The sequence below is a fragment of the Poecilia reticulata genome, linkage group LG4 (genome assembly GCF_000633615.1).
Source record: "Poecilia reticulata strain Guanapo linkage group LG4, Guppy_female_1.0+MT, whole genome shotgun sequence".
In the NCBI taxonomy this organism is placed as follows: domain Eukaryota; kingdom Metazoa; phylum Chordata; class Actinopteri; order Cyprinodontiformes; family Poeciliidae; genus Poecilia; species Poecilia reticulata.
The window spans coordinates 29,792,615-29,810,032 of record NC_024334.1 but is presented as its reverse complement, the minus strand read 5'-3'; the positions used below and the strand labels follow the sequence as shown (position 1 = coordinate 29,810,032).

Sequence of the window (17,418 nt, the reverse complement as noted above, 5' to 3'; positions counted from 1 at the left end):
AAAAATGTATGCTGTGCACATTGCGACTTTAAAAATCCGCGGTCTTCTGACATTTACCACATCACAGCCACAGACAGCCCCCTTAAAACGGGCTCAAAAACCAGATCAGGAGGCATCAACTCAGCAGTGGTCCTGCTGCAAGGCTTTTGACAGCACAAGCAAAGCTGTCTCTGCTCTTACTCCTCCGTCCAACTGTGCAGAAATGTGCACACGGCACCCAGAAAACAGCATGTTCTTCCTTTTAACACCTCAAAGTGGGTCTCACAGTTTTGCTGGCACGTTTCATCATTTCAAATCAATATCAAACCAAGTTGTAGAACAGAAAGAAAAAAAAAAACTTATGATTCTGAGCATTGGCTGATATTGAGCTTTTTCTGGGAGGGGGAGGGATCATAGCAAATTATGTTTATTTCTGCATCGAGGTGTTGCTCTGTTGGGTCGATTGCAGGTGACAATGAAGCCAGGGAAACAAAATCCCAGGGACTTACCAGAATTGGTGATGGTTAGCAGGTCCAGACGTCTTTGTTGCTGAAAGAAAAAAGAAAAGGCAAGATAAATGTCACAAAACAGTCATCAATACCTTCATCAATTCTAATATTTTAGTTTTGCAGAAGTATATTGATTTATCTCACATGTATGAAATTGATTTAGACCTCTGAATAAAATTAGCAACAGTTTGGGCATCTGCTTAATGGTAAGACGTGGACTTAATGTGTACAAATTTATTCATAGAGTGCAGGTCATTTTAGCAAAATTGTGGTCACTGAAAATGAATTTTAATATGAAAGAGAAGAAAAAAACCTGTCGGAGAAACTCTCAAACTCTAAATACCCTCTTAAGAAAATGGTAGAACCGTCAAGATAAGCCTTGGTTTGTAAGGACCCTTTTGCCCATTACTGTGTTTGTGTGTTGAGCATCTTGTACGTATGGTGTTGTGTTTCAGTAAAGTGTCCAATTTTACACTTGATCTCTCCTGCAGATAAGGAGTCTGGAGGAAGTGTTAGGTTTTGGCTTCCCTTGTTAATCTGCTGCAAGCCTACATGAACACACACAATAGCAGATCGCAGACAGATACTTGACTGCTGAGCACTGTAAGTAATCAACACCTCAGAGTTCCTCATCTACCAGCCTCTGATAGCCAAGAAGATCTTCACATCCAAGGAGAGCATGAAGGATCTGTGCTTTTGTATACAGAGTGTGGCAGTGAGTGTGTGACACAGTGCGGGTGGGTCAAAGTCAGCTGCAGCGTTTACAACAGTGGACGCCATTAACATTCAAGCCCCATTCTGACCATTTCGAAGGAGAGAGCAAAGAGATGTTCAGCAGCACACTTGGAGGTTTTTCCCCTTGAAGACAGCTCTGCATTGTAGAGAAAAACCCTCTTATGAAGCTGCTAGACACTTGTTTTAGTGTCTAGCAATAGGGTAACTATGTGTTACCCTATTGCTAACACATAATGTGACTTTGTTCAGCTGCCATTTCTCATGTACCCTTAAAGAAAATACATTATAACTACATTCAAAGGTCACCTCATCAGTAAATGGATTCTGCTCATGATTTCAGTGGAGTATACATGCAGCCCTGTGAAGGCGGCAGAGGTTTGTTGGAGTACATTACTGAACGAGCAGCAGCATCATGGAGACCAATCAGCAAAGCAGGCAGACAGGGATGAAGCTATGCAGAAGTTTAAAGGAGAGTGAGATTATAAAATACCCCAAGCTTTAGACAGCTCACAGATGACCGTCAGCCAAAAAAAGAAGAGAGCGTGGAACAACTCTCTACTCAGACAGGCAACCAAGAGGCCCAGGATAACTCTGGAGGAGCTGCACAGATCTGCAGCTCGACAGGGAGAATCTATTAGTCACAGCAGGTCACATACCCCTCACATCTGTCCTTGTCGAGTGGTAGCAAAAAGGTTAAACTAAGATTAAGACTAGACTAAAGAACAAACACTACACAGAAGTCTGAACACAGGGACAGACTAAACCGAGCCTCATTTTCCTTCCTCTTCAAAATGAGCTGTCGACCCGTTACAAAAAAATAGACAGAAAAAAAAAATCTAAATAAATTGTGAAACTAAAAATATGGAGCAAGACTTTGTGTCCATATAAATCTGAATAGAAACAGAGTTCCAATAACATTCATCCTAAATGGGCTATTAGGTATGTGAGAACAGAAAACGGTGTCAGACTGCAGGTTATTAAAGGGGTAAGGATGCTGAGGTTGGTGACAACGTAGCAGCAGAGGTCACTGTGACAACACGAGACTCAAACAGGGATCATGCTCTCTGCTCACACAGATTTATACCCACATATCTTTAACAGACCAACCTTCTACATAAATACGGAGCAGGTGTTGGTACTACACCAAAAAGAGAATCACCTGTAATTAATAATGTGTTTGTTCATAGCAGAAACATGCTATATTCTCCCAGGAAAACTCTTTTTAAATCTCTCTATGGTGCAAGGCAGATGGAAATTCTCCATGCTTCTTCCGTGGGTTTTTTTTTTTTTTATTAAAAATGTATTTCTTCGTTCTGCTGTGTAAGACCACAGAACTAAAATAATTAAAGATTGACATAAATCTACTGATTAGTCAGGCAAGGGTTGACAAAAAACTGAACATTAAAGTCTGCATGTTTTGAAATGTATGGATTATACATAATCTTGAAAAGTGGGTTTGAAAATTGAGAAATAAGACAGATATACAAGTGACTAAGTAGGTAGTCACTTGTATATCTGTGACTACCTAGTCACAGATATACTAGGTAGTATATCTAGATATCTAGTACCAAACACAACCTAGTGAGGTAGGTTGTGTTTGGTGAATGATTACTTCAATGAAATTGTGGCACTTTTGTAAATAAAAAAGTATGATTTAAGCACAATAAACGAGTTCTTGGATTGTATTGAATCCCTCAACCATATCCAACAGTCGCTTGCTTAAAAGGTAAAGCATGAATTTAATGCTGAATACTGAAAAATGCATCAGTTACATGTATTTTACGGTTTTCAACTAATTGGGAAAACAATAATTTTGGAAAAGAAAAAAAAAATTCCTGACTTGGAATACAAAATGTTTAACCAATTTAATAATATAACACAGTAAGGTTGATGTAACACTACTACAATAATAAAATTTTAAAAAAGCCTTACACTGTTGTTACTTTGTGTAATATAGAAGGACAAGACGCAAATAATTTAATAACCTAAGTACTCCTCTTTAAACATTTGCCATGTTAATTTTAAATAATATAGGCATCAGTTATCATTCATTTACATAGAGTCGCTATTAAAGTCAAATATCAAACTCATCTTTATGAGTTTGTAACATCACATAAAGATGAACTTTCCTCCAACACAAACTGAATCAAAAACTGTTTTAAAAATGTAAATTAAGACAAAGTTCGGTTTTTGTTTCAGCTAAGCAAAAAGCTTTGACGTAGACTAACGTAATGAGAAAATGGCAAATTAGAGGAGAAAGCTGATGCGACCTGTTGAAACCTTATTAAATTAGTTTGATTACACAATCACACAGACTTTCCCGTACATTCCTCTGGAGGATTTCAGCAACGAAACGTGGCACACCAACTTCTAATTTTTATCAGCACAGGTATAGCGTAATAGATAGTAAACACAGTTGCACATAATAAAACTTAAACATCCTCCAAGACACTGCCTTACTTTTTAACACTTCTTTTCTCAAAGGCATGAAAACACACCCAGAGACTTGAACAGTTGCACTGCACTTAAACCAGCAAATGAAAAGTGTGAGCGGAGTTCATTCTGGGACCGCCTAAACGCAGATAATGAATCTATGATAGAGAATTACAACACATTACCACCACTTTCTCTTCCTGCTGCTTTTGTTAGTCCCAAAATGGATAAGGTGCTTAGTGTTCCTATGGAGGAAGACACTCGCTCACACAGAGAGAGGAAAGAAGGAAGAATCTGAGTCAGACAGAATAATATTAGGAAAAAAGTATTCCAGGGCAGAAAATAGGATTGAATTAATCTTTATCGAACATAGCTGAGAGCTGAGGAATCCCATACTGGGTGAAGTCAGCCCAGCTTCACTTCCCTGAACATACACAGCAACAGATTACTGAGAATACAAAGAACCTCAGCTGCTATATGAATGACAACCCTGTAACCCTTTAAGCTCGACTGTCTTTCACTGCCAGCAGGCAAGTTTTCAGAAGAGAAAAATTTGAGATGCATCTTTCTTTTACAGAGAGAGCTTCGCCGACTGTTGTAATGAAACGCCCTCTACCCGGGTCAGAACTTTAACATTCAGAGATTCATTTTTTTTTGCATGTCAGTCCAAATGGCCTCATGCTCCTCAAACCAGGAGCATGAGGAGTCTATGAAAAAAAATAAATAAAAAAAAATCTAATGTGCAACGTGCTTCCCTGGTTTGGTTGCATAAAAATAAAAACTGCATAAATAAATAAAAAAAATATTAACCATATCATAAAACCAAAACCCAATACAATTTAATGAAAAAATGAAGATAACTGGTCCTTCTAAGTTTTACAGAAAAAGAGTTTTCTATGCCGATCCGTCTGAGAAGGATGTTGAAATGAGAGTTGGACCTCAAGCAGGGGACACTCTGTGTTTTACTGTCCCTGCTTTGTGATGCAGATATGATTCTGAGAATTTGATTTCATCTGCCATTCTTACTTTCTGTCATCTATTCAAGTTAGGCCTTATAATTTAGAATTAGGACATGTAACCTTTTACTTTTTGTATTCTGTTAAACTCCTCCTAACTCCTAATTAGCTAAAATTCTATTCTTTTTTTTTCATTATTTTATCAGTAAAGAACAGATTATTGTTTAAAAGTAAAATTGATTTCAAGACAGTACATTAGTTAAAAAAACCCAAAAAAAAACATTTAATGTGACTTTAACCCACAACCTCATCTGATTGACTCGTTATTGAATTTAAACCAAACTTGAATGGAATTGATTAGTCAACAATTATTACTAAAAATCCATCTGTCCAAAATCCACAAATGCTTCCAAGAAGCGACTCCTGACTGGACCTGCCAGTTATCAGGTCAAAAAGCGACACTACAGATGAGAGTCAAAGGTGAAAAGCGCCCAGCTGTCTCTTTTGCCTGGCCAGATATTATGCAGTCGCTGAGGAGAATGAAATCACAAAATAACCCACAATGCCTGGAAAGTTACAGCAGAGAAATTTTTTATTTTATTAAATTTTTTTCCTAGACATAAAATCTGAGCAGAAAGCTTGGATCAGTGATTCTATTCTTTGATGTTTAATGACTGCAGGTCATAATAAGGTTCGATCTTTACCTCCACAACTGGAAAAAGTTCAGCTCTGCAAAGACTTCCAAACAATGAAAAATTGATATTGTGACCAAACGACAGACCATTGTTTCTCTATTATTGTTTTTATCTGATTCTATAGCAAGTTTCTATTATACTCTCTAGAATGTACGCATAATTCATTTTCGGTTTAACAAATTGTCTTCTAATATGAATCTGGCAACTGCCACCCCTCTAAAGAAATCCATACTATTTTAATCAGTATAAATATGGCAATTAAAAGAACCAATCTGCAGACGAGACAGCAGACCGTCCCAACATCCTAATCTGAGAGAAAGCAAAGGAACAAGGAGAGAGTGAAATGGAGTGTCAGAGGTGGATAAAACCATTAATGCACTAAATCCCTTCTTTATGACTAAATTAAATATTCATACACAATCTAGCCCAAACCCATTTGCAAACATTTCCTACAGAATTTACTTTTCATATTTGGTGATTTTTATCTGACACACATGAAAGAGACGAAGGCAGGAGAAGGACAGAGGAAGGAGAAGGCTGTCTGGGACAGAAATGATGAGCAACAACAAACCCAGCCAACATTGTAGCTCATTTAAAATTAATTCTGAGTCAATATGACTAAATTACTTTGCAGCATGAAGTATTGTGCAACTTTCTCAGTTTAAATGAGTAAATAAATCTCAGTTGTACATATAAGAACAATCTTGTTAAATCTGGATATTCATAAAGTAAAACCCTATTTGGAAAGGATATATTGTGAAAAAAAAAGTAGCTTAGCTTTAACTTTGATTTTCATTAAGCAAAAAAGTGCATCAGAGAGCAGACAGATGCAGAAACAAACCCCAAGCAGTGATATAAATGCTACGCCGTCATCCCTGCTGTGTCAACACACATTTGCATTGTTTATATCTAATCACTTGGCTTTGTTTATAGCTGTAAACTTTTTAAATGAGTGTGGTGTATTTAAGTCTGTAATAAATTAATTTTTATCTATAATTGAACCCCTTGATGTCAAGAGCTTGATGCTTGCACAAAAGTCTAAAAAAAATACAAAGATGAGCGACATTAATTAGTGAAACACATTTGAGGACATGAAAAAGACACTTTATTTTAAGACCAGTAATTTTCATTTCAATTGGGCAGAACATTAACTAAAATTAAACGCTGAGATGCTACACTTTAGGTCCAAATTCATTATAGTAATGTTTGAATATGATAATAGGAGCGCTCATAAAGAATATCAAAAAGTCTTCATGTTGGTTACCAAATAGTAGTCCTTTTAATGAATGTGAGCAAAACATTAGTAAGTGGTTGAAAACCTTGTTGTTTTAGAGAGAGACTGAAGTAATGATATGATAGTCGTTGTATTTGTCCATTATTTTTGGAAGTAGTAGGTATAACTATGGAATGAGTTTTCTCCCTTCATAAACAGGACTAGAAAAATGTTAGGTGAATATAACTTGAAATAATTATTTTTGCAGATTAAAGCATTTACAACAAACAACCACACCAAGAAAAAGGACAAATATTTCACATTAATTAGTGGTTTTACTACCTGCATGCATAAATGCCTCAGTAAGTGTCCGTAATTCTGTTTAGACAGTTGGACATGTGCAATTCCTCCCTCCTTAAATAGGGTTATAACCGTTTATGTAGTGGTCACATTGGTGAATCAACGTATCAGAGTTCTAGTGACAATGGCTGACTGCCTTTCCATGCACCCCTATATTAGAGTAACTCAGGTTTAAGATACTCAAGGTTGACTTAGCTTGAATCAAGTCAGCTGTTTTGTAACTTAAAACCCAGAGTATCTTGGCTAAGGATAAAATAATGCAAAGTTTAGAGACAAAGCTTGGAGAATCAACTTCCTGGAATACCCCTCAGCTCAGATGAGGCCAAAGGTAAACTTTTTAGCTGACTTGTAAAACGTTTTGTGGGACAGAGAATTAAATCTGCATGTCTTTGCAGAAATAAATGAAGCTAACTACTGGGCTTCAGTATTTAGCTTCAACCTGACAGAGGCTGCAAAAGACCTGAGACTGGGGCAGAAGTTCACCTTCAAGCATGACAGGAAACCTAAACATAAAGGCAGAGGTACAATAGATTGGAGTAAAACTCCATCAAAAGGTCCTAGCTGTCCACAGAGACACACTGCAGCGCCAAAATCACATGCAAGGATCTGCCTATCATGTAGACAGGGTTGCAGGAGGGGTCACCGGTTGATGCCGTTCACAGTGAGAGCATCTTTGTCAACAGTGTGACTAATCCAGCTTCCTCTGGCATTTCCATCATGCATCAGCTCTGCATACTTTATTTGGACTGAGTCACTGTTTTCACTTTGGCATTTCTTAAGCTAAACCCCAACCACACACACACACGCACACAGACACACAGAGACACACACACACACACACCCACACACRCACACCCACACGCAGACACACACACACACACACCTGAAATTATATGATGCTGTCTGGGTGCTTAAAAACATCATAGTCATTGTCCCTTGGTAACACAGAGCGGAGGTGAGGTAAGAATGAGCTAATGGGATGAGCTGTTCGGGTTATTTCTGGGTGTAGCTGTCTGGCCTACTGAAATCCTATACATAATGAAGTCAGAGAAATACAGGCAGTAAAGACACAGGGGTTACAATAACTGTAAACTGTAGTGGAAAATGGCTGCTTGCCGGTAGAAGAAGAGATCATCTCTCTACTTACACAGGAGTGTCAGGTAATGTTAACTGTGGCACAAAGACAAGCTGGGAGACGATGGGAGCAGCGGGGATGGGATGTAAGGCGATGTTGCGTGACCGGGAGCTCTTAGTTAAAAATACAACAAATTATATAAAAAATGTATTCCTTCGGAGAGCAGAGATCAGCCTCTTCCCAGGGGAACGGAGAGGACGGCCACCTGCACAATCAGCACAGTTTTCCTTCTTCCACTTTCACTCCATAACCTTGAATATCATCAACTGCTGTGTTGTGACAATTTCCAAAACAGCTGGCAGGTTTTTGACAGCACATTCAACCATCTTTGCTCACACAATGTGAAAAAAACAACAACTTGATCATTAAATATTTATTTGAAAAAAATAAAAAGTGACTGAGTTGACCTGCCCATTAGAGGAATGAATGACCAAAATATCACTAACACACTGTAGTTGTTTCTATTTTATTTGAACCGCATATGTTTTTTGAAGAAAGAGAAACTAACAAATGAAATGTCAGTTTCATTGTGCATAAAACATCTTTTGCAACTATCTGCTCCAAGACTTATTGCTCGTCAGAACTCACTAAGCTACATCTGACTGAATGTTTACCATTAATCCAGGAGCACAAAGACATTTCAACCACACAAAAACACACTAATGGTTTGCTGCCGGTACTCTGGGGTCTGTATCAAGCTGTTTGAAGCAACCTCATGCTACTCAAAGAAGCAGCTACTTGGAGTTTGGTCAAATCAAAAGTTTGGTCCGATATCTTTAAAAAAAAAAAAAGGTCAATACTGACCTAATTATCAGTTGGTTGCATCTTCCTCTACTTGCCGTACCAATTCATATGCCCATTTTTTTAAGTCTGTGCATGTCTGACCTCATACCTGCCACTGCATACATGTATTTAGGAGTACATGGAGTGTGTAGATAAGTAACCTAAGAGCCTCTGCTGAGCTACGACTTTTCAGGTTGACCAGGCAAAGAATCAATGGAAGCATCTTGACACTGGGGACCAATCAATGACTTGAGAACACTGATAGCATACTTGATACTTCCACACACAAGCGGACTGAAGCGGACTCGGACACATACAGATGGGCTCTATCTATCATCATATCCCCACTGGGCTGTGACTGACCCCTGCCTGATGGAGTGATGGAGGAGTGACCTGATGTTTACCAGGAAACAGCGAATCAATGCTCGTCAAGTTGCAGACACACAATACCGCAGCACTGTGACTTAGGATCAAGGACTGTCATTACTATTACTGACTCTAAGCAGAGGGGAAGATATTAACAATAGGACTTGGTATGAAAAACGTTACCGTTTTGTGCTGGAGGAATTAAAGTATCACCAGTGTAGAAGCTGTTCAGTTACTGCAGGATGTTTAGCATATGTTGTGGATTAAACTGTAAACTGGTTTAAAGATTATCCATTACCATACAGCTAAACACACCAAGTATCTGAGAATAAGAAATGTTTTAATACACCTAGATACTGTAGTTTATCCGTGAGCGAGGTCGGGTTAAGAGGGTGAGAGGATTTTGTGAAATACCTAGAGAACCTAGGTATGTAACCTAGGTTCTTATTTGTGGAAAAACCTCTCAAATACTTTGCATAAAATACCTCTTAAGCCATCTTGTATTCAGCTCTATCCATACTTACATGTGTCTGTTAAAGATGTTCTAAAAATGTAGAAATATTTTAAGAAGCATAATCCTAAAACTAAAAAATGTGAACAACCAAACTTCAAATACGAGTGGATTTATTCAGCTAAGAATTGTTATTTATAAAACAATAGAAGCCATATTTATTACTCTCTTCAAATGCAACCCAGGTTTTTATAATGTATACTTTGAGTTTGCCTGATTGTCTATGTTTTATTAAATGTCTCAAGTCGGGATTATACAACTCAAATAAATCGTAGTGATGGTTTACAGGTGTGTTTGTGTCTTCATCAAACAACATTATCTGCATTTTAACAAGACGTCACAAGATCCTCACCCATGGAAAAAATAAGAAAAGAGAGAACTGCATTACATCCTGGTCAACATATTAAGCTTTTAATCGGTTACAAATTCAACAGACATGACTGATTGCACAAATGTGAAAAAGATCACGAACAATATGGCCAATTTTCATTGCATTAGGGCACCAAATGGATGCATTTTACCTTATTTTCCAAGCTCTGAGCACAGTCCTCCATCAGGACGTTTAAGAGAGTGACCTTTCCATTTTTATTACGGTGTGTTGTCTATTCAGGTGTGGGTTGAAAAGTTGTTATCTTTAAGAAACATCACAATACAAGCAGCATAGTGGAAAATCCACCTAGCTTTGGGGGTTTTATATTTCCATTATTTTCTATCAGGTGGGTTCAATCAAATGTGAGACAGAGAAAATGGAACTGAGCTTCCTCCATTGGGACTTGGAGCTCAAGCCTTCAGAGATGTCAACAAACTTTTTATGTTTGTGTGACAGAAACCGCTGCTCCTGCTTCTAACAACAATGAACTTGTACGTTGACTTGCCACTTCCTCCATCTCTACAGCAACTGTATTGGCGTATCAATAGACAGGACTCGAGGTTGAAAAGTTCACCCGTATCTCCTCCAGGGCCTAATTGGAGCTGAAGGTCAGGAGACGTGTATTTTTCCATTGGTTTATCGCCTTGATGGATCCAGCAGCAGTAGTAAATGTGCCTGCATTCGAGCCTCCAAAGCTGTTCTGCTCGCTCGTGTCTCTCTGCCTCCAGTTTTCGACTCAAAACCAGTTATTTTTATTTTATTTTCTGATAATGGCCTAAACTGATTTAAATGCCTGTTATCTTCAAATGAGCAGACAGTGAGAGACATATTAGAAAGTAAATGAAACAAAATGTTGTGTGACTAAAGCCTTTTACTCCAGCACAACTTTTCCCATTTAGCGGAGTTCAATCAGGTACTGGAATGAAGGGCTGAGCAGTTCTTTAAAGCTGAAGCAGGCTGGGCCGCTGAGTTTACTGGTAATTAAGCAGGACAATAATTAGCTGCATGGAGAGAACAGAAAGGATGGAAGTGTGGGGAGGGAGGAACGGTGGGTAACTCAGAAAAACACACAATTAAATGGCAAGATGTGTGCGTATGCGTGTGTGTGTGTGTGTGTGTCTTCTCTGTGTCAAAACAGTCAACACCCTCTACAGATGTTGATGTGTGGACCAGATGGAGGCACTGTTTGGTGTCTGGAAACTTTTAATCACAGTTTTGAGAGAGAGAGAGAGAGAGAGAGAGAGAGAGAGAGAGAGAGAGAGAGAGAGAGTGGAGCTGAGAGAGATGTAGATGAAGCAGGACGGTGAGCAAACACTGTTTGTTTGAAGAACACAATCTCATCAGCGTTCACAATAATTTCCTTTCTCAAAACACTTGAGGATGAGATTTTAAAAACCTCTGGTCATGTTTGTGGGATCAAGGTGACCCCGGCGCTGGGTTTGAGTCAACCCAGTGCTGCTGTGGTTTCAAATCAATATCTAATCTTTGTTTAAAATTTATCTCTGCAAAGGAAGATTTATTTATTTAAAGGTAAACCAAATTAACCTTGTTTTACTCTTTAACAAAATGTGAAAATGTGTATTTTAATTTGGAAAATTTTAGGACACTGTACCTCCCGACAACTAGGCTTATCCTCAGTGAAATAACGTCAATTAGAGACGACTACCCATCAGTTTCTTACAAAAGCCTGAGGAAAGTTTACCGAGCTTCTCACTGTGTGATGTTTGAGAGTTTTCCTCCATGTACAGCTACTTAGATTCATTCAGATTCACAACATCTAAACAAAATTAAGATTTGTGCTTTGACGAGCCATTTCAAACACACATATTATATGCAATGCTCAATGTTTTCATTTCTGTGGTTCTGTGAAGGACCCTGTGTGGAATAAGGGCAGCTACAATGGTGATTTACAAATAATCATAGGCTGCTTAGACCGGCTCATCTTTGTGGCGATATGATGCGGCCACGGTCGGTATAAGCCATTAATTTTGTGCTCTTAATGATGTTTCATGGGGAATGTTCACAATAACGCTGAGGACAGAGATAAGGACAGGGAACAAGAAACAGGTTGCTGGAAGGATACCGATAATTTCAAATGGAATCAACTTTCCTATTTGAATTACGCCGGAGGCTTGTTGATAGACTTGATATATGTATATATTATATGTTCCATAGTAAATTAAAACTTGCTTGCACACATAATTCCATGTTTTAAAATCATTAAACTTGTTTGTTTTATAATAATTACTCTATTGAGAACACTTTAAATAAATGCCCAAAATAAATACTACACTTCAGCTCATAATGACTGCAGTCTTTTCCCCCCCTTTAGATGTGTGAAAATAGTGAATGTGAACTTTTCTGAGAGTAAGAAGGGGCTTTTATGAGCATGCATGCACATTTATACCACACCTGTCTGACCACATGACAGAAAAAGCAGCAAGCAAGCTATTAGATAAAAACCACTGCCTTCTCTAATCATGGGAAATCTTAAAGTCATCAAAACAGACCAATAATCTTCATTAAAACACAACAACGAGGAAGAATTGAGGCAACCAGGAAGCAGACATGAGAAAACATAAAAGTGTCCGATGAGTTTTCCACAGATTAGGTAAATGTGAATACTTCATATTTCCTAGCTTGCTGGTTTAAACAACTCATCTGATCCTTCAGCCTTTTGAAAAGTATGAATGTGCTTGATCTTTCGTTTAGGGGCTGTACTACTAAAGAAAATTCATTATTTGAATTCTCTCACTTAAAAACTTAGATCAAATTATCTGTGATAAACACTTTGTAAGAGAAAATGAGACAACCAGAGATGCACTGATCAGGCATTTTCTGATTTCTAGTTTTAATCGAGGTTGGACAGGCTGATTCCAATCTTTTTTTTTTTTTTGTCTAGAGCCAGATTTTTTTCAAAGGGACAAAGACACAAAAAACTAAATGTTCTGCAGATTTCTTGATAAAAGTAGTACTTTTAAATGCAACACAAAATGAAAGAACTACAAGATCATCCTCATTTATGCACCAGAGTACATATCCACAACCTGTGTTTGATTTTGTTCTTACCAGTTTGATCAATTTAATAAATTAGAGAAATATCTGGTTATTCATCGTGCTCCCTGAATATCACCAAACAAAACCAAAGGGAAAATTACTCAATTCTTATTTCTTATACTAACAACTGAAGGTCCTCATCAATAAGGCATCTTTTTAAAGGGGTGACTGTGGCTCTGTGGGTGAGTAGTCGTAGTCGTCTTGTCAATCGGAAGGTTGTAGGTTCAATTCTAGCTTCCTCCTGCCACATGTCAATGTGCCCCTGGGCAAGGCACTCAACCCCAAATTGCCTACCGATCTGCGTATATGTGAATACATATGGGTGAATGTGACTAGTGTAAAGTGCTTTGAGTGGTCAAGACGATTGGAAAAGCACCATATAAGTTCAGTCCATTTACCATTTTTAATCACTGTCAAGTATCAGCACCCTGCAATGATGAATTTGCCATTAGCAAATAAGACAAAGCTAATTTAATAAAAACAAAAATTGGCACAAAGAGCTATTTCCCCCATTACATTTAGAAACTTTAAATATACAAGTTATACTTTTCAAACTTTACATAATTACAACAACAACAAAAAAGTGTCTGATGGTGAAGTCTGAAGGTAAAATATTAAAAAAGTGACTGGAATTAGCAGTTAGTGTTGGTGCAAATGTGGGTTGGTGCAAACCTCCAAATGTTTTGTTGACCGTTTACAGTTTGGTCCTGCAACGTGTTGATGGGCTCCAATAGTATAGTTTTTATTAAGAACCTCTTTGCAGCTAATGATACACGGGCATAAATTTTACCTTAGCCTCTTCCCATTCCCATCATAAGGGCTAACAGCTTCTTTGACCTCTCCTGGACTTTCAGATCCTATACTGGTAGTTCACTCAAGGTCTCCCCTTCTCTTAAGAGTCTCTTCACCCCTCCTGAGATAAAAACAAACAAGAAAATTGTCGCCTCACGCATCTGTAATCACCTTAGCTGTATCCGCTGGTACTGAGGGCTTTTAATTTGCTGCGCTTTTAATTTGTTTTCACAGCAGTTTCAAGCAAATTGAATTTGTTAATTAAAGCGGCAAAATGAAATGCTGAGCATTATTGACGAGGTGCTAATTGGGTTAGTGTGAAAATTGGAGGTGGGGTGAAATGGGATGGGTGGGGGCTAACGAGAGGGTAGGGGCAGAAGAACAGGGCATTTTGGGGTATTAACAGACAGGAAAAATCACATTACAGAGCAGTGCAAGAAAGGCTACATGTGCTTAAACCTGTGTTTGCTTCGTGGAAGAAAAATACAGAGCTCTCCGCTGTTACGGGCCCCTCAGGTGGATGTAAGCGGAGATTAAAAAAAATTATAAATTTGCTTGTTTCTTCAAATGTTTCACAAGTTTGGCACAATCATAAAAAAGATCTTTGGCCAATGATAGTTGCATTTGTTTTGGATGCAGACTCTGCCATGTTAAAGACACCAAGCCGTTTTAAATGTACCTGCTAGATAAGGAACCAGCGTTTGATTTATAAAAGTGAAACGCTGACTTTTATAAACTTTTCACAGTTTTCACAGTTTCCAGCCAGAAATCTTTTATCAAAGAATATTTCTTTCGCGTTGGTCAGCGTTCAAAGAGGAAAGCCGAGAATCATACTTTGATTATACATCTTGAAGCAGTCACCTACTCCACCCATTTTGCATTATTTATACTCAGTGGGCTCCCTCATCTGGAGGATAAGCCATGCTGTGAGTATTCATGGCAGACACACTTTTCCCTCAGGGTAGACCTTGTTTATTTATTTCAAACACGTGTGTGCCAGTAATTTTTTCTTCAGCATGTATGCAATGTGCCGAGAAGCTTGTACTGCACAGTAACTTTATACGTTTTTTCTTTTAACTTAGTGAATTACTTATTGGGATTTGGCATCATTACAAATACCAAGCAGCATTCTGCATTCAACCTGGTCTTCAGTTTAAGTATTTTCTTTAAAAAAAAAAAAGGGAGCACATGAAGTTATAGAGAACATGGCTTTGTGCACAGAATAGAATGACTGAGGATTGTTGGGGATGTGTAGCCCTGCAGGAGCTCTGTGGAGTAAACTTAGAAAAACTAAAGCCGTTTTTCTTTTTTTTAGACCTTCTATGAAGACAGACTTTGTTTACAGAAATGATGCAAAAACAGTCAATGAGGTCGTTAAATGTTTGAACTCTAATAAAAGGTATTATGAGTCTACGGCTGAGTGTGTACATTCATGTATACATATTTTTTATATTATATGCAACTACTCAGCAGTAAGAGAAAAAGTAAACAAAATCCCATTTCCAAGAAATGAGATTTCATTTGGCACGATCGCAGAGTTTCCTTCTGGGCATTTTGCACTTAAAATAAGAATCCATTGATTTGGCCTCATTCATATGGGTAAAGATGGTAAGCTGCTGTATTGAAAAGCAGACCAAGTCAGAGATAAACGATAAACGCATAACAGACTGAGAGAGAATGGTATCCGAATAACAAAAACGTGAGAGGACGGAAAAAGTAAATAGTTGAGTACGATTAAAACAGGAAACTGGATGAGACTCTCATCAGTGGTTGAATTAGATAGGTGATTCTACAGCCAATTACAGTCTGAGCTGCTTCATCGATAAGGTCCCCACCTAAACCTGATATCAATTATTCACTGACTCACTGTAATAATACAAATATTTAACTGTATGTTGTATTCAGGACTTTTCATATTTTGTTTACATTAGAGGAATTTACCTCAATGTATTTATGGGACAATGAGCCGGGGTCAGGGTTTGCCTTTAGTAGTTTATGAGCTTCATCATTTTTTCTTTTCCCAGTAGTTTAGTTTAGTGTTACTAGTTAAAGTAAACGGCTGCACATTGACGCAGTTGGTAGAACTGTTGCCTTGCAGAAAGAAGGTTCTGGGTTCGATTCCCAGCCCGAGGTCTTTCTGCATGTTCTCCCTGTGCATGCGTGGGTTCTCTCCGGATTTTCCCGGGTTAATATTATTAAAACCATGTAAAAATATGAAATAAACTAATTTGGAGGGTAGCAATGTGTTGTACATTGTAATCAATGGTATTTTTGTGTAGAAGCTATAATTTTTGCCTAATTTTTAACCTCAAAAAATAAATCCGTTTTTAATCTCTTATTTTCTTTCCTACACATTTTCAGGTTTATACACCAAAATTAATTAGTACGAGCAACCATTCATAGAATGTAGCCTTTCAGTAAGCTACATTACACCAACCAGTGAATGAGACACTATAGATGTTAAGACAATTAGAAACTATAGTTGTAAAAGCTATGAAACAAATATTAAAAGAAAATATTGTTTTTAAGTCGTCTACATAAAGCAGAACATGACCTCTTAAACATATTAAAGCATTTTTAGATTTCATCCATTTGAAGGGACAGAGTTATAGATCTGATTCTGACCTGCCTCACAAACACAATGAATGTCTTGTACAGAGTTTTTACAAGGTCTTTCTAACCATCCTAACAAATTACACTATATTTGGAAAGCATGAATTTGAATGCTCTTCAATCCCAATAAAGCCCTTTGAATTGCATGGTTGCTGAAAATGTGCTATACCAATACAATTGCCTTTCCTGGACTATTAACACTCTTACAAGTCATCATCAACGAGGGCATCCAGTAATACAAATCCAACCAAAAACGCTCTTGAATTTCTGGGTGCCGCTGTATTTTATTCTCCTAGTTAATTCATCTGTCTTGTTCGTAACAATCTGCAGCTCTGTTTTATAATCATATAAAGAATAAGTTTGGGGGAAGATAGCAGAGCCATTCTTTCAAGAGTGCTGATTACAGACAGCACCATCTGTGTAAAGCACACAGCTGCCTGCCTCATCAGAATACCTAATATTCCAGTGGAGGGGCTCTAAGTACCTGGCAAGCCCAAGTAGATGGATAACAAAGAGCCTATTAAATAATGGACCAAGTGGCCGGTAAAGGTAGGGGAGGGGTATACAGGAGCGCGTGGTGGGAATTAAGTCTTTTAGCTTCACACACTCTCTGAGATGAGATAGCCTCGAGTTCTAATTAAAATTCTCATTCCCATCTAAGGTGGTAATTTTGATCTAAAGAGTGGAAAGGTAGAAGTGTTGCAGACACCCTCCTGCACCAGCTCTTCTCATCCCCTTGGACTTTCCCAGAATCAGTGTTATCTGTCCAATGAGTGCACCTCACCCTCATTTAACATCTGAGGCATCTATGTAATCAACATTAGCCATATTAAAGCAAATACATGGCCTGTTTTTCTGTGCTTATTCATATAGTATCAATGTTGTTTACGTGGCTTAGTGACATCATTTCC

At 38.0% G+C, this 17,418-nt stretch overlaps 1 protein-coding gene across 2 annotated transcripts in view; it reads right to left on the bottom strand.

Annotated features, from left to right (window-relative positions):
- LOC103464064 (cytosolic carboxypeptidase 6) overlaps positions 1 to 17,418 on the bottom strand; it is a 311,033-nt gene that overhangs the window by 113,610 nt on the left and 180,005 nt on the right. For both annotated transcript variants that reach the window (XM_008407872.2, XM_008407873.1), the window contains exon 6: positions 489 to 528. In XM_008407872.2, coding sequence (XP_008406094.1) covers positions 489 to 528 — 40 coding nt within the window. The remainder of the gene's footprint in view (positions 1 to 488; positions 529 to 17,418) is intronic.